This window comes from Ictidomys tridecemlineatus, unplaced genomic scaffold (genome assembly GCF_052094955.1).
Source record: "Ictidomys tridecemlineatus isolate mIctTri1 unplaced genomic scaffold, mIctTri1.hap1 Scaffold_102, whole genome shotgun sequence".
NCBI classification, from domain to species: Eukaryota; Metazoa; Chordata; class Mammalia; order Rodentia; family Sciuridae; genus Ictidomys; species Ictidomys tridecemlineatus.
In genome coordinates, this window is record NW_027520983.1 from 812,768 (window position 1) to 831,483 (window position 18,716).

The following is an 18,716-nucleotide window of genomic DNA, read 5'->3' on the forward strand; positions in this document are numbered from 1 at the left end:
TCACGCATGGTAGGGAAGCACTCTACCACAGATCCATAACCCTAGTCCCCAAAGTTCTTAATTTATTTTTTTGGAGGGAGTGTGTGCTTGTAGTGCAGGGGATTGAATCCATGGCCTTATACAAGCAAAGCAAGCACTCTACTGACTAAGCTATATCCTCAGCCCTGATCTTGAGTCTTTAAAAAAAATTTAAAAAGCGAGAGAGAATTTCTGCAGACATAGAACCTTTGCTTGTATGTGGTTGTGAGGATTGAACCTGGGCCGCACTCATGCCAGGCGAGCAAGATACCCCTTGAGCCACACCCCCAGCCCCAGATGTGTAGTCTTTATACAGTGACAATGGAGCAGCCTGTCATTCAGACTTTGATTGTGTGCCCACTTGGCTCAGGTTGGAGGCAGGGCCTGAAGCCTTGACCAATCAATCACTTAGGTGAGAACTGTCCAATCCTCACGCAGCCGGTGATGAGGGGGCGGGCTTCCACAATCTTCCTTTCCCTTTGCGTATGGAGCCCGCCATTTTTTCAATCTTTTTGTAGGCTTCTGTCCTGGATCCGGAGCCCAGGTGTCTGTGCTGTGCAGAATCTGAAAACAAACCACAGGGAGAATGCTGAGAACCCTGAGAGCCAGGAAATGGTAAGTGCCTTGTTATATTGAGACTGTGTAGGAAGGTGGCTTAAGGCTGACAGGAGTAGCAATAGTGGAAACTGGGAGTCATGGCTAGGGACTCCTCCTGGTCCTCTCCAGAATCTTGTGGCCAGAGGGTCTCTCTGTGGTAGCTTAGCCTTCACCTCCCTCTGACTAGTCTAGTGAGGCTTAGATCAGCAGTTGAAAACCTGGGCATTTTGTTACATAACTGTATGGTGTTTTCAGCTTCTTTCTAAAGCCCTTTGTGGGCTTCCATGTGCCATGAGTCCAGCATGTCTCCAGATTGCATAGTGAAGACTGAGATAATTACCAGGAGAGAACTACAAATCCATTTATTGTATTCATGCATGAGAGAGGCTGCTGATTTTAGGGCTTGTTACTCATGAGGGTTTTGTTTGTTTATTTATTTATTTTGTGTGTGTCAGTGTGTGTCTCTCTCTGTGTGTGTGTGTGTGTGTGTGTGTGTGTTGTTTTCTTCTTGGTACCAGAAATTCAACCCAGAGGTGTTCATCCACTGATTGACATTCCCACCCCCTTTTTTAGAAATATTTTTATTTAGAGACAGGGTCCTTTTGAATTTGATGATTCTGGCTTTTAACTCATTCTCTTCATGAGTCCTGAGATTTTTTAAATGTAGCAGAAGCAGTATGTCAAATCCAGAACAAAAGTCTGAAATCCAGAACTTCAGCTCAGCTCTCCATAGGTCTCAGAATAAACCCCTAGTTTTCTAGCTCTCTGTTCACATATCCAAAACTAGGGTTCTCTGTTCACAGAGAATGAGTATAAAATAGAATTGATGATATAATGACCACGTAATTGGAATAATGGGCCTCATTCAAACACACCTGGTGGCTAACTGAAAGATATGTTAATGAGCACCATTAAGGCCTATTTGAAATGTAAAAGACCTTGAAGCCCACTTGTGGGAACACCTTCTACAAAGTCCTTAGTCCCTGTGGTGATTCCTGATTGAATTTGAAAAAAAAAAAGATGGGTCACAGAAAGAATAAAAGTGAACCCATATGGTAGTCAGGATGCCTTTTCCAAAGCCTATTCTAAATGCATTATGCTCCTTGTTCTGCCCAAAACCATCAGTAAACTTCTAAGATGGCACACAAAAATAATTTTTTTTCTGGTATCATTCCTCATACCACATGGTAGTCATTCTATTTCTTCTTGCTTAAATAGATTTTTTTCTTCAAAATTTATGAGACAAGCACACAGATTCAATTGGCAAACTGAGAAATTTTGGTTCATCTCAAAACTGCACTTTCAGCATTATTAATCATTATTTTCCCATGTTTTATTTCAAATGTATGCATCATTTACAATGTTTTTCTTCAAGAACTGGAGGGCATTTTTAAAAGATTTTAATTTATCATCTGAGATTTTCACATGAGAAAAAAGCAGAATAAAATTAGGTGACATTAAAAAAGAATGAATCCTAAATGAGGTTTATGTGTCCCATTTAAGGATTTTTAAAAATGTAATGGGTCATCAATTGAGGATTTATTCATTTATTAATTAATTTGTTTATTTACTTATTTATGGTCAGATCATTTCATTAAAATAACCCACAGAAGGGGCTGAGGTTGTGGCTCAGTGACAGAGCACTCACCTAGCATGTGCAAGGTCCTGGGTTCGATCCTCAGCATCACATAAAAATAAGTAAATAATAAATAAGTTAATAAATAACCAACAGAAACGTTCCAAACATTTCAGGAAATTCTTTTATTCTGGTGTGGCAGGAAAAAATAAAAGTGGGACTAACTTGAATTTAAATTACATGCAAGTTAAATCAATCTCTCTCTCTCTCTCTCTCTCTCTCTCTCTCTCTCTCTCTCTCTCTCTCTCTCTCTCTCAGTACTGGGGATTGACCCCAGGGCCTCATGCTTAGAAAGCAAGCACTCTACAAGCTGAGCTATTTACTCAGCCCCTTTTATTTTTTGGGGGGGAGACCACAGATTGAATTCAGGGGCACTCTACCATTGAGCCATATCCCTACCCCTATTTTGTATTTTACTTAGAGACAGGGTTTCACTGAGTTGCTTAGTGCCTCACCATTGATGAGACTGGTTTTGAATTCATGATCCTTAATGTCTCAGTCTTGTAAACAGCTGATATTACAAGCATGCACCACCATGCCTGGCCAACTTTAATCTTAAGGGCTAAAGTACATAGCAAATTAGATCAAAGTCCATGTCAATATCTTAGTACTATATATAAAAGTTGTTGATAGACCTTATATTTCATTTACTTATATGTGGAGCTGAGAATTGATTCCAGTGCCTCACATGTGCCAGACAATTGAGCTCCACTGAGCTCCAGCCCTAGCCCCCTGGTACTTTTTTTATGGGGAATATTGGAGATTGAACTCACAAACACTTGACTACTAAGACAAATCCCCAGGATTTTTTTTAACTTTATTTAGAGACAGGATCTCACTGAGTTTCTTAGCACCTCGCTTCTGCTAAGGCTGGCTTTGAACTTTTGATACTTCTTCCTCAGCCTCTTCAGCAACTGGGATTACAGGCTTGCACCAACACACCCAGCCCCTGGTATATTTAATACTGTTTTATGTAGATTTTAACCAGTAGCTTTAACTTTTTTCTAATATATATTTGATTTGAATCCATAACCCAGAAATCAGTGAAACAGAATCTATTTTTTATCTCCAACACTGCTTTTGGTTATGACAGTGTCTGAGTTCAGATTCCCCATTAAAGAGTTTACTGTGTGTTGTGTTCTCATTCTGACCCCCCATATGACCTAGTTCTGAGTTTTAGAATATCTGAAACAAGGTTCCCAGAGATTCCAAATTTTTTGGAGTATTTAGAAAACACCACTCTCTGAGTCTTGCCTTCTAGGGACCAGTTTGAATTTTAAGTGTGTAGCTTCTGAAGCGATAGAGTAATTAGATGCTTTGCAGTTGGAAGGCATTTTCTGATATACTTTCTATCTAAAAGGTACTTCATTTGTTTTCTTTAATTAGATACTGTGAATAAAGGTACAATAAAAATAGACGTGTGGCAATATTTAGCAAAAGGATTCCAAATTTTTTACATATATACCCAGAGTTATTATTACTGGATTGTATGGCATTTTTTAACCAAGAATTATTATTTATATCTTTTTATTTATTTAAATAACGGAAATTAACCCCATGGCACTTTACCAGTGTGCTACATACCCAGTCTCCAAAACTTTTATTTATTTATTTATTTTTGAGAGAAAGTTTTACTGAGTTTTTTAGGACCTTGCCAAGTTCTTGAGGCTTGTCTTTAATTTGAGAATAAACCTCTAGTTATCTACCTCTCATCCTCCTAAGCCACTGGGAGTACAGGCATGTACAACCTTGCACTGCTACCCCAAATTATTACTAGTGGATTATGTGGCATTTTTATTTCGGGCTTTTAAAGAACCTTAACCCTTTTATAAAATATATTTATTAAATTTATTTAAAATATATTTATTAAATTTATTTAAAAATGTCACCAACATTTTTACATATTTGTGTACCCTGGAATTCCTATTAATATGAGACATTTGCTTGGTTTTGTATGGTTTGGTGCTGAGTATTGAACCCAGGGGTGCATACCACTGAGATACATCCACATTCTTTTTTATGTTATATTTTGAGATAGGCTCTCATTAAGTTGTTTGTAGCTTTGTTATGTTAATGAGGCTGTCTTTGAACTAACAATTCTCCTGTGTCATTTTCCATAGCTTCTAGAATTTCAGGCATCTGCCACCATACATGACAATTTTATATTTTTATAATAGCTATTCCAACAGCACTGCATAGGCTGAAGAATATCTATTTGATTACTGCATTAAATCCTTGAGGCAGTTTATGTGAAGTAGCCAGTGTAGGAGTGTTGAGTAAAGATTAGCAAGGATTGTGGAATGTGATAGACATTATTATCTAAAGTACATGTATGGGGCCGGGGATGTGGCTCAAGTGGTAGTGTGCTCGCCTGGCATGCGTGCGGCTGGGGTTTGATCCTCAGCACCACACACAAACAAAGATGTTGTGTCCGCCGAACACTAAAAAATAAAAATATTAAAATTCTCTCTCTCTCTCTCTCTCTCTCTCTCTCTCTCTCTCTCTCTTTAAAAAAATAAAGTACATTTATGAAGACAGGAATTGATGTGAACATACTTTATATACAAACAGAGGTATGAAAAATTGTTCTATATGTGTAATAAGAATTGTGATGCATTCTGCTGTCATTTATTTAAAAAATAAAAAAATCTTTATATGTATTGCTGAGAATCAAACTCAGTGCTTTGCACATGCTAGCAAAGTAGTCTACCACTGAGACACAACTCTAGCTCATGTACCCAGCTTTTTATACTCTCTTTGTAGTAATCAGAAACAACTTTAAAAATTAAAATCGCATTTATATCACTTTTCCTAGTAGAGTAATGTATTACTATCTAAACTTATTCTTAGTATTTTTTTAAAATAATCTAATGGATGACTGTTATTTTTTCCAGAGATTATTTTATCACTTCTTTAGAGCTTGGTGAAGAGTCTTTTCTTTTTTTCAGAATTTAGATGTCTTCTATTATCAAATGTGCTAAGTGTGTTGAAAATAGTGATTCTAAAAGTTTGCACAATCCACACATTTTCAAGACTATAGGGGAAAGGAAAAGACAATATTCACAACCAAGAAACCATTTCCCATGGAAGCATAGTATCAGTGTCCAACCTGGAGTGTAATCTAGATCTTTCAGTGGTAAGGTTGTTTAAGAACCACAACCATAGGTTTTTGGGATCCTCTAAAGTACACTGAATGGCTAAAAATGACTTACTCTTCTTAAAAATAAAATTTCTGCTACCTACTTAAAAAATAAAGCACTATGAATGAGAAAGGTGAATGAGACTTAAGTTCTGTGGAGGTACTGAGGTTGACATTTAATTATAAGAAGGGACTTAGAGTTGTCTCATCTTTTCCAACGCATGATATGGAATACTTAGATGAACTGACATGAAATAATGAAAATGCATTTCAGGGAAATGATATCACAGAAATTTTCAGGGTAGAATCTTGGAAATGTATGAAAAATATATTCATATTCATATTCATTTCTATAGAAAAAAATAAGTGATAAGTACATGAGCAGGGTAAATTCAGTGTGCCTCATGTATTGTAGGTTGAAGGTAATGAGAAAGTAGAACTGAGGAGATCCAGAACTCTATAATTGTGGGAGACATTAATAGCAATTTAGAAAAAGAAAATATAGTTAAATTCCTTTAGATTTGCCTCTGTCCTCTGTTCCTCTTATGAATTTGATTTTGTCAAACGAAATTATATGGGTATGGTTCTCTCTGAATTTATGTTTTCTTTTGTTTTTAGGATTTTGTCAAGTATGTCATGTAAAGCCCTGTCTAAACTCACTTTGGGGGCTCTTTTACCTCCTGTTCTTGACTGCAGAGCAGAGACCCACCTCACTCATTCTGTGCAATGAATTGACTTTTGTCAATCTTTGCGAACAATGGTTGGAAGAACAAGCATATTTGAGGGTCTTTCATATCCTATAATATGGTTGTCAGACCCTGTGGGTTAAAGGGTAGTTACTTGCTATGCTAAAAACATCTTCCCTATGAGAAGGGCTTATATATATATATATTTGTTGTTTTGGAAGCCCCATAAACACAAAAGGAAAGCATTTATGCTCACAAACAAAGGAATGCCAGAAGCCATTAGATGTGAAAAAATACAAAAAATAAAATCTTCTCTTAGTGCTTTCAGAGGTAAAAAGTTTATTTCTGTTTTCTGTAAGAAAACTTAAATTTCTCTTTGGCCTGACAATATTTTGATGTTTTAAACTTGCTTGAAATTTCTACCTGTGTTTTGAATTCACCTATGCCTGGGTATCCCTTACCAGATAACAACCCTCTCTAAAACCTTACTGGTGCCTCATTAATCCTGGCTCCTGCTTACCAAATAACAAATCTCTAAATCTCAGTGGCAACTTATAAATTCTAATGTCTGGAGCTGAATTTATTCTTTCCCCTGAAATGTTAGCCATGTAGATCCTTAACCTGCTATCTGCCTTTGTATTATGATTGTCAAAATCTTGTTAGCTGTAAGTACCCTATACACCTACCTCCTTTGTAACTTTTTGTGCTTTAAAAACTTTTTCCTGAAGATCAGCAGGATGATCTCTAGCATGGAATCTTGTAAGAGACAGTCCTGGCCAGCTTTTGTGTACACAATACAATCTTGATTTAATTTGATTTAAAATTGGAGTTGGTGGTCTTTTCTTTGTGATTTGGTTTAAAATTAACCTTTTTTTAAACTTCAATGTAAATAAAACCAAAGAACACAACAAAACTCCTGTAAATGAGCCAGGTACATAAAAATAGTCATTATTTACTGAAAGCACAGTATTCATTATACAAATGATATAAGCTTAAAAATTAAAAGATAGCTCAAATATCAAGGTAGTTTAGGAGTTAGAATATTTTTCTTTCAGAATATAGGTAGTAAAATAGGACAAAAGAGAAAATGTGAAGCTATTATATTAAGTAATATGCAAAAAAATCACCAAAATATTTATTATAAAAAATCATCCACAGAAATGGTTCAAAAGAAGCAGTCTTTTTGTCAGGAATAAACATTTGGGCAGGAATGGAAGTTTTGGTTCTCTCTTTAAGTAGTTTTACTCATGGTGAATAATTTTACACTATTTCTGCATTTTACTGGTTGGGATTAAATGTAATTCATATATCTGCAAAGAAGGTACTAAATGCAGAAAATATTATCTCTATATTAGCAGCAACTGAGTTATAAAATTTGCTATGATAACTTGTCTCTTCATGTACTTAAAGACTATGAATTTGCTGCTTAGCACTGGTATAATTCTCTATGGTGTTCTCTAGTTATTTATGTCTCTATGTTTTATACCAAGCTCTTAGTATGTGCCTTAATTACTCTGTGTAGCAATGTAGGATTTATGTCTTATTTGTGACACTTTGTTCCCAGAACTGTTTCTAAAGGGAAATATTAACAAAATGATTATCTCTAATATTATATTTTATTTTATATTTATTTATATATTTATGTATACATATTTTATAATTTAGAAACACATTTTGGTCTGAAACTACAATGATACTAGTGTATTTTAGCTTGAATTGGTTGTGAGAAACAAACTAAAAAGACTTTTCTCTGTGTTGGTTGGTGATTTCTGCAACCTCAGGAACCTAGTGAATAATGGCAGAAATAAATAAGTAACTCTCTAGTGTGAGGCAGAACCACCAAACTAGATGATGTTTTGCTTCTACTTTCTATATTGATCATTAGAAACATACCTTTAAATTTACATGGAACACTTTTGGAATTCTATTCTGTTAGTTCTTCTAAAAAAATCAGTGAAAGTGAAAAATAATGCAGGAAAGATAAATAATTAATTTCAAACAATTCATTTCTTAAAATAAAAAATTTTTTCAAATCACCAAAAATTCTGAAAAGTTAGAAAAGTTGAAAGCTTTAGAAATAGCCTAAGGCAATTTCTCTTCTCTCAGGACAGTAGACTATGTCTCCAACTCATTCCTCTCTAGAATTGGACTGTGTGCAAATATGAAAAAAAAAGTGCTAAGATGCCCCACATGGCTTAGAAGTTTAAAATCCTGACAGGATCTCAAATCTGCCATTTTTCTGACTTTACAGAATACAAAATCTTAAATTTGTATACTTAACAAACATTTGCAGAAGTGTAATTCAAAATGACCCAAAAAAATGAAAAAATCATTGAAGGACTGACACTCTGAACATGAGGGACTTATAATATTGAATCTCTTATATTAAATGTCTTTTTATCATTGTCAAAATTTTCCATATTTATATTGTCAATATATTAATCAAAATTTTTATGCATTTAATAACAAATACCTAATTTCCTATTTAATTCAGTCTTTTAAAAAATTAGTAGTAATTAATATTAATAATTTAATTCTCATGCTTGTTAAAGTATAAAACATACACTTTAAAATCTATGGTTATAGCAAGTGAAAAATCCAGCCTAATTTCCTTTTAAGATTGGAAGCCATCTCATCACAAAGGCATGAAAACTTAATTTCTGCTTCATTATAAATTACTGTGATTTGTAACCTTGTTTGCAATGCCTTCCAGTGCCTTGAACTCACCCATGTGTGGTTTTCCCTGACCAAATGACAACTCACTCTGAAACTTTAGTGGTGCATCATAAATTCTGATGTTGTGATCTAAGTTTACTCCCTAAGTGCTGAACCATTTAGACCATTAACCTACTACCTGCCTTTGTATTATGCTTGTGAAAATCCTTATTCGTGTAAGTTCTCAAGACACCCCCCTTTTGCACCGTTTTGTGCTATAAAACTACAGTCCTAGAGAATTGGAGTGCTGTCTTCTTTTCCCATGGGTTTCAGGAGAGACTGTTATGCTCAAATGTGGGACCCCTGAAAGACCACCAGAGACCAAGATCGATGTAATCACCAAAGAGGTGATTATTGCAAGCTAGCTCAGTCCTCCACACACACAGCAACTGGTGGCTTAGAAGCCTTGAGCCCGGGGTTTTCAGCAGTTTTGTACACTCTTTGTGGAAGGCTGGTACCCCACATACATCATAGCATCTCTTAGCAAATCATCACACACCTTGGGAAAATCATAAACAACTCTAAAACATGATTAGCACATTCACTGGTGGGAACAAGTTGGGTAAGCATGATTGGTTAGTACAACATGGGAATTCATTTGAACAGATTGGCTTAGGCCATGAGGGGAATATATTCTGAACTATATGGTTTCCCAAAATGTTATCAACCACCATAAACTACTGAAAGGGTCATTTGAAATCCCAGGAATTTTCCCTGTCTCATGCTGATTGGTGGTTGCTAGGGGGTTGCTATGGATCCCTACCTAGCCTGACTGAGTCTGGGACACCAGGCTCAGCAGTTCTGTTATTTGTAGATAAACAACTCAGCAGGGTGGGTATGAGCCTAGGAGTGCTCTGTGTGTCTTTCCAAGGACAAGAGTCATGCCCCCTTCCTTGGACAGTCTTTGCTCTGAGGTAGAGGCTGGTTTCTCACCTTATACTTTGTTTTTTTTATGTATTTTTTTAGCTGTAGCTGGACACAATACCTTTATTTCACTTATTTATTTTTATGTGGTACTGAGGATTGAACCCAGGATCTTGCACATGGGAGGTGAGCACTGTACTGGTGAGCCACAATCCCAGCCCCTTATGTGTTGTTTTTTTGGGCATTTTTACTTCCCAGTTCAAAATTTAATCTGTCACCTAAAAAGAACAGAGATCAATAAATAAATAAATAAGTTTTGTTAATAATTGTCATTATTTTATATTAATTCCTGAATAATATACAAGCATATATAATCCATAAACTGAAATGATTTTATATGTAAGTTTAAATGAAAATGTTCTGCTGGTTGGGTTAGTTCCCACTTATGGGAAAACAACCTTGCCTTAAAATAACAGCAGCCTGAGACTCTGGGCTAAATTTCTCAGATTAAAAACAAACAAACAAACAAACAACAACAACAACAACAACAACAAAAAACAGCACTCAACGACCTGAGATTCTAGCTCTTATTCATGTCTGGATTGGATAATATTCCCTGTCACTCAAAAAAAGGGCTCACTTCTCTCAGATTCAATGTTCATGATCTGAAGCCCCTTCTAATCAAGAGTATTTTGTGGGAACCGTCCAATCATGTGTGTCATCAGGAAGTAGAAGGGTGGGCTTTCACTTCTTATCTCCCGAGTCCTCCATTTTTGCCATCTGTAGTCTCACACTTCAGAGTCACAGGTTGTTCTTCTGTGCAGGAACTGAGGATCCCAAGTAGCCCTACTCCTGAGAACCAGGCAATGGTGAGTGTGCATTGGCCTATCAAGGAGGCTGGGGGAGGAAGACTATTGGAACAACAAGACTGGCTGTGTTGAAAACAGGAGCTAGCAGATTCGGACTCTGGGCAGTCTCTGGAGTCTGCAGGCTTAAGTCCTCCACTGGGCCACTATGTACTAAGTTGCCAACTAGGTGGGGGACATGTCAGTGGCAGAGACTCTTTGCTGCCTTCCTTAAGCTCAAAGGGCATTCTCAGAATCTGCATAAAATACTACGTGGCAGGTGTGTTCCTGCAGCCCAGTGTCTTACCAGTGGCTGGAGATTAACAAGTGGAATAATTAATCAAAATCAAATCTCCAAGGTCCATTTACCTGCAGGAGAGGAGCTGTCATTTTGTCATTGTGGTACCTAATTTCCTTTTGAGCTAGCTAATTTTCATTTTGACATTCTTTTATTTTTACTTTCTTCATTATTTTTATTTTGCTAAAGTTAGGTGAACTCAGGGATACTGTACTACTTAGCCATATCCATGGTAATGAAGCCAGATTTACAGATAGGTAGGGATTACAGGTGTATGAGATCATGATATCAACACAATTCATCTTCATTTCAAGTCCACTTTCTTAAGGGGCTTTCATCCAAGGAAGCAAAAGAAAATGTTATAGACAGGCCATTGGGTCTAAGGCCATGTGGTAAAATAAGGAATATACCATTAATCAATTTAAATAATAGACTCAAATCTTTGGATCTGGAGAAAAACATATATATATATTACACACACACACACACACACACACACACACACACACACACACACACCATACACTTACTTTCTGGTTAAATCTTCTTGCCCTGGCTCAGGGCAGTTTCCCTCTAGTTTTTTATATGTCAGGAGAAATATTCTTAAAAAAGTAAATGTATCTTTCACCTGTAGCATAAAAAGAAGTGATCATGTCCTTCATCTTCCTGAACTCAGGACAAGCATAACTCTCAAGTATGGTTCTGTGAACTTAGATTTTCTGGAGTCTTGACATAGTTTTGAGGGTTCTGTTCCAAAAAAACATATACTTTATTAGTAATATTTTAAATACATAATGGTAATTTTCACATAGTGGAAATTAAGGGTTATACTATAAAATTTAATTTTACTATTTTTATATAAATTCTAAAAAAAATAATTATCTTTCCACCTCATATAATTTTAATGTTCAATCTGTTTCCATACAAGAGAAGTTAATTGAAATTTTACAGGATTGTCACTGTATTATTTCCATCCATAAATAATATATTAACATATATAATCTACAAATTCAAAATGCCTCATATACAAGTTTAAATGCAAATGTTTTTCTGGGTTGGCTGGATTTTACTTCTCCAAGGATACCTTGCCTTAATTTCGCTGCAGCCTGAGGATATGGATTTCAATTCCTAGATCCTCAAAAGAAAATAAATAAATGTACAGACAAGACCCTACAATTGTGACATCATTTATTTTTGGATTTGAGGTTATCTCCTGACTCTCAAAAATCTCACTGAGGTTCAGATTGAGCATATGAAGACACAAGTTGTGTCCAATCAGGACCCCTCATATAAGCATTGTCCAATCTACACATATTCAGTAAAGAGAAGCAAGTTTTGACCATCTGGTGTGAAGTCTGCCCGAGTGGGTATCCACTTCTAGGCTTCCTCACTTATGTTCAGTGAACCTGATTTTTTTCTCCTGTATAGGTACTTTCTGATTTATAGAGAGGACACATGGTTCCTAAAAATAGAGTAAATGAGAATGCGCTCATATACATTCCACAAAAGGAAATCTGAGCATAAAGACACTCTGACAGGTTGTCTGCCTTTGGAAACACAAAGGAAGTATAGAAACACATGATTTTTCCAAGGTCATGTGATTCTTCTTTATTTTTCAATCATGTAAAATGCTCATAAACAACAACAACAAAAATTTTGCTTTTGATTTTTTCTATAGTATTGGGGATTTGAAACAGCAGCATGTTAATTCTGGGTTACACACCCAGCCATGTTTTAAAATTTTGAGACAGGTTTTTCTAATTGTCTAATTAGTCTACCTAAGTTCCTGATGTTTACCTTGAAATTGCAATCTTACTGACATAGCCACTTGAGTCTCTGGAATTAATATGCATGTATCATCGCACCCAGAGAGAAAAAACTACTTTAAAGTCTCATTCAGTTTTTGGTATAACAATTGAAAATATCATGTTTATTTGAAATATAATATGGGTAAAGTAACTGATAATACTGCAAAAATGTAACTGATAATACTGGGAAAGGGGGAAGTTGTCATTGAACAGGAAGCTAAAATTTTATATATAAATTTCAGCAACTCTCTGAAGATAAAAAAATAATAAAGTGCCAGGTAAGTAGCTAAGTGGAACAGTACCTCTGGCTCAATCCACAATACCACAATCTACAAAAAGAAGGAGAATGAATTCAGGAGGAAAGGAAAAACTGAGATACCTATAGAGTATCTCATCCCCCTCCTGGCGGAAAAAACACATGGAGTTGTGATTATGATGATCTCCTCACTCCAGAATCCACAACACAATCTGAGAAGATTCAGAAATATTGCCACAAATGTTCTCACATAGAATTTAAGGTAGGGGCTGAAAATATTCTATAGGATACTATAGGACTTTCAGTGTCTACTGTTAATATATGGTCCAGTTGACTGGCCAGTGGAAATTCATGGCTGACCTTTCTCAGAAGAAGACACAGGACTGCAGAAAACAAAGATTACACCAGGGATTCTAGCCCACCATTGCCAGTTCCCACCATAGTTAGTGCAGCCAGTTTCAACCAGACTCAGAATTTCACTGCACACCCCACTCTTGTATTTTCCTGGAACTGTGTTTCAGAACTATGTAATATGAGGATCCCACAACTGGCACATCTAATGCCTCTCATAAGTCCAGACAAGTACTTGGGGCTTTTCTTGTTCAAGAGCAGTATGAATGTAGAGAGCTTAGTTTCTCAAATAAATAACTGAGAGAACTCTCAGCTTCCATTTTTTTAAATGTCTTCACTAATTTTATAGTCAAGCACAGTGTTTCTTTCTTCCATATTCATATAATTGGAGTACTACTTACTATTCCACTTTTTGAGAGTAGCCATTCTAACAGCTGTGCTCATGCAGAAGATCTTATAGTTGGATGGTGCAATAAAATTCTGATGCAAGCTTTTCAGAATCCAGGGTGCCTTATGCTCACTGGAAAAAAAAAATGATGTGCACCTATTTTAGAAATGAAGAGGGATTTGTGATTGTAGCCATTTTTCTTCACTAATATTCGAGATTTTAGCTCATTACAATGTTTGCACACCAATGTGAAAACTCTCCTTTTTGTTCTAGGTAGATTTGCATGTGCACATTTACCAGTGCTTTCAATGCTTTGAAAAGATGTGTCAAATGTAGACCATTGAATGGAAAAAGTAAATATCAGGACAAATTACTTACAGAAAGAATTGGTTAGGTCTGGTGTTATTAGTAAAGTGATCTGGGTGAGAGAGCTCAGGAAGTGCTAAATTGCCACTTTGGCTTTCAGTGGTGGTCTGTATTTCCCTGTTAATTTTTTTGGTACTGTCTAGATAAAAGTTCAACTGTCAGCAACAGCTATTTGCATTTTTAGAGAATGTTGGCAAATCCCTCTAAGGGATTAAGGAGTTACCTTAAGATTTAACACCTCTTCCACTCTGGTCTAATGGAATAAAGCCCATGGATTTTGCATGGCCATATAAAACCACTTATTTTCCCACCTGGAGTAAATACTCATGTATATCTTATTCCTTCCTCTGTGTGTACAGATAAATTAGCATTTGAACTACAGGCAAATTAGAGTAAAATAATATATTTCAAACCCAAATCAATCTTCCTTTATTTATATTAACACTGGATTTGGGCATTTTGTTCCAGTAATTTTGCATATTGCTCAAATCAGGAAAATCTTCAAGTGCATTCTACTTATCTCTTGGTCAATATTTTTTTTTTCAGTTTTCCAATTTGTGTGCCTCTAATTCTTTACAGTTTTTAGAAGGACTCAAAACAGGATGATATATTTATTTGGTGTATCCATAAATGGAGGGAGGCTTATAATCTGCTTTTATTTATTTTTATTTTATTTTTTAAAATTATCTCTCTTTATATCTGCTGTTTGGTGGATGCTTGTGTATAATCCCAGTGTCACACACATTCTGCACACCAGTCGCTTTTGTAATCTATGTCTTTTATTCTAACATCTACCTTGAGGTTGTATTGTAGCATTAACTCACATTAAATATTTTATTGATATGTTTTGATTTATATACTTACAATAATTAACAATAAAAAGATATTTACATACATATGAATTGTCCTATGTAGTTTTCTGTATTGTGATTTCTTTATCTTAAAATTACTACCCTGTTGTAATATTATAACATGCATTAGTGTCAGGTAATAATCACTAGTATATTTGCTCTTATATATGAGAGAGTTCTTGTCTAATTTTATATACTTTCAACTTTCCAGGAAAATTTTAGTAGTTTTTGCTTTGATTTCTTCTTTAACAAAAAGTAAATAATGATAAAATTATGACCAGTTATTATTAAAGGGTACCTTGGGAAAAATGATCATTTTTATAATAGTTTTATTCTTTGTAATTATGTTGAATATTTGAGTCTTTTGTGTTCTTTTCTGTACTTTTATTTTTTTCAAATACTGCATATTCTTTTTGTAAACATACTTGCATATGAAATGCAAAATTCATCTGACATCAGCATAAAACATACATGGTATTTTATAGTATTTGTCAAACTGGATATGATACATTAACAAAAATTCTAGCTCCTAGAATTTACATTTTACAAAATTTAATAATTATTTCTTCCTCTTTAGCCATGCCCCTTGGTTTCAACTCTGGAAGAATGTGGCTGTATTCTCATGTACAGTTGCTGTAATTTTAGTCTCTGTTTCCTGTGTGGGTGTATCATATACATATGATTACAAAACAGTTTCTACAAATGGATAATAAAAGCTTAAATTATTATTTTCCTTTTTTTGTGAATGCATTTATTTCACATATTCATCAATACTATTTAATTCATCTATATGATGTGATTTTTTCAATGTTACCTAATTTCTAAAGATTTTGAGTTTTATGATTATTGAACACTTAGATATATCATTTTTAAAGTGACTCTTCAAATTTTTTTTTGTTTTTCTTTTGTAATATGTTGTATTTATTCTTCTTATAAGCATTTGATTATATGTGAGGAAAGTAGGGTTTTTTTTTACCTTGTCAGTTTTTCAGCGTTTAATGCAATAATTTGATGAATAGATTTTTTGTATTAATATTTTGTAATTCATAAGTTTAAGTCTACTATATTGTATAATTTTGAAAACAAAACCAAAAAAACTATTTTTTTTCTTTTGTGATATTAGCAATTCAACCAAAGTGTCTTAATGCTGAGCATATTCTCAGCTCTGTTTTAAATTTTATTTCCAGATGGGGTTTGCTCAATTTCTTTAGTTGGCCTTAAATTTTGAACTTCATGCCTTAGACTCCAGAATAGTGGATATTTTAGGTGTGCACCACCATATGAACCCTATCTTTTGTATGTAAACTTTTGATCTTTGTACTTTCTTATATATTTCAGTATTATTTATTAATAATTTATATTCAGCATTTAATGTGTCAAAATATGTTGTTATGTTTTATGAGTGAAGGGATAAAATAGCATTTTATTATCACACTCTTTTCCCAATATCCTAGCATGTTTTAAGTTTTGTTGTTGGTGTTTTCTGTAGTTCCACCATTTATTTTATTATGAGTTTTACCCTGATTGATTTTACTTCATAACATCAATCATGTGGCATCATGGTATTTTGGTCTACAGTAGACTTATGTACAACCATGGATCTAGCAAATATTGTAGCCATGTACTAGACTATACCGTCTAGATTCTGTCATTGCACTCAGAGAATTAGAAAATTACAGAAAATTTTTAGGATAAATTTTCCAGAGTGTATTTCCATAAAGTGAGAAATCATTATATATGCCTATATTTGCTATTACATACTGTATAATTGATATAATTTTTATTTGTTGAATTTTCAAATTTGCTAGTGCTTTTTCAATTGTATCTCCTTTTTTATTTGTACTGAAGATTGAACCTAGGGGTGCTTAACAATAAAGCCACATCCTCAGTCCTTTTTTTTGTATTTTATTTAGAGGCAGTGTATTGCTATGTTGCTAAATGCCTCACTAAGTTGCTCAATACAATATATATATAAGACAATATTATATATAATATAGTTTTAGAATTTATGATCCTTTTTTCTAATCCTCCTCAGTCACTGGAACTAGAGTTGTCGATCGCTAGAATGGGCTCATTTGCTTTTTAAAAGCACCAACATTGATACTGGTAACTCTGTGTTATGTTTATTCTTAATAGCTTCTAATTTTGCTCTTTTGCTTAAGACTTTCTTTACTTTTAGTTTTTAAATATTACTTTTTATTGGGATGGATAATTTGATAATAAATTCTAGTCATTTTATGGCTTACTAATTTTTTGTATGTTTTATTTTCACCTCAGGTATAGATGAATTCCAATTTTTCCAGCTATATGGAGGTCTAAGTGAAACATAATAACCTGTATAAATATTGTTAAAGAATTGGAACCACAATTTTACCCAGTTTTTGACTGCAGTGTATATGCCCAAACGACATAAAATCAGCATACTACATTGACACAGCCACATTAATATTTATAGCAGCACAATTCACAATAGCTAAGCTGTGAAACCAACCATTCAATGATGAATGGGTCCATTCAATGATGGCAGGATAAAAAACTGTTGCTTATGTACACAATAAACTATAAATCGAACATAAAGAAGAATGACTTTATGACATTTGCCAGGAAATGGATGAATCTGGAGATTTTATGCTAAGTAAAACAATCAATTTCTTTAAAACCAAAAGTTGAAAGTTATTGCTGATATGTAAAATCTAAAGCTCATAAAGTGGGGAAGGGTCAGAAAAGAGGATCAGTAGATTGCACAATGGTAAACATAAATAAATAAATGAATAAAGAAAGAAAGAAAAGGGACAAGGATAGAAATATAAAAGATAAATATTTGTAAGTGAATCCTACCATCGTAGCCACCAAAAGAACAGGATTTTAATTAGGATAAAATATATCCCATGCTTGCATAATACCATAAAAATCAATTTTACTGTCAGGTAGAACTAGAAAGAACAAATAAAATAAAATAAAAAACAAATTATATTTGTTTGAAGAGCTATATGTATATTCTATTATAAATATCATACAATATAAACATCAATCAAAGTTTGTATATATATATATGTATATATATATATATATATGTTAAAATTATAAAAAGGAAAATTCAAACAGGATTGTTGTTGCTATTTTTTATATTAATAACATACATAAAAACCATAAAATGTTTGAACTTAAATAAACTGTTAAATATTTCCTTTAAGTGGTCTGTCTACCTTGTTACATTTCAAAATTCCTCTTATACCATTGATGTTGGAATTACTAGAGATCTCACTACACATTCAGAATAGCCAGCTCTATCAGAGAAATAACAAATAAGATTCTACACATTAGTAAATCTCTGATTAGTGGTTGTACAATTAAAATTTGAGGATTCCCTTTCTTAATTACCATGATTTTCTCATCTGAAAGATATGTATAATTTAGATCAAGATATACAAAATTACAAAATATATTTTTTGTGATAATGCCTGAGTTTTATATTGTGTTTCATAAATGTGGAGTATGTATACTTTTTTGAACTTCAATCACTTTTTTCTGCAGAAGTAGATAATAGTATCACTGTGTTCCAAAACACTACCTACATGATAGTTTACTAACTCTCATTTCAACTTTAATTACATTACAGACTGTGTAAATGTTCATGTGGTCAATGTGTTATTCATTTACCTATTCTTATTTTAGGAACTGTTAACATTTATGGATATAGCCATTGATTTTACTGAAGAGGAGTGGGAATGCCTTCAGCCTGCTCAGAAAAATTTATATAGAGATGCGATGCTAGAGAATTATAGAAACTTTGCCTTTCTGGGTAAGTTTAATTTCCCTTTAAATTATTAAGTACTAATTATTATTTAATTTACTTTTGGTGCAGAGTATCTTCTGGGAACTTCTCTATAAGAATGAG

At 34.1% G+C, this 18,716-nt stretch overlaps 1 protein-coding gene across 1 annotated transcript in view; it reads left to right on the top strand.

Moving 5' to 3' along the window:
• Positions 1 to 462: 462 nt before the first annotated feature.
• The window catches only part of LOC144372420 (zinc finger protein 713-like), a 33,143-nt gene continuing 14,889 nt past the window's right edge, over positions 463 to 18,716 (top strand). The window contains exons 1-2 of the mRNA XM_078035803.1: positions 463 to 633; positions 18,494 to 18,620. Coding sequence (XP_077891929.1) covers positions 463 to 633; positions 18,494 to 18,620 — 298 coding nt within the window. The remainder of the gene's footprint in view (positions 634 to 18,493; positions 18,621 to 18,716) is intronic.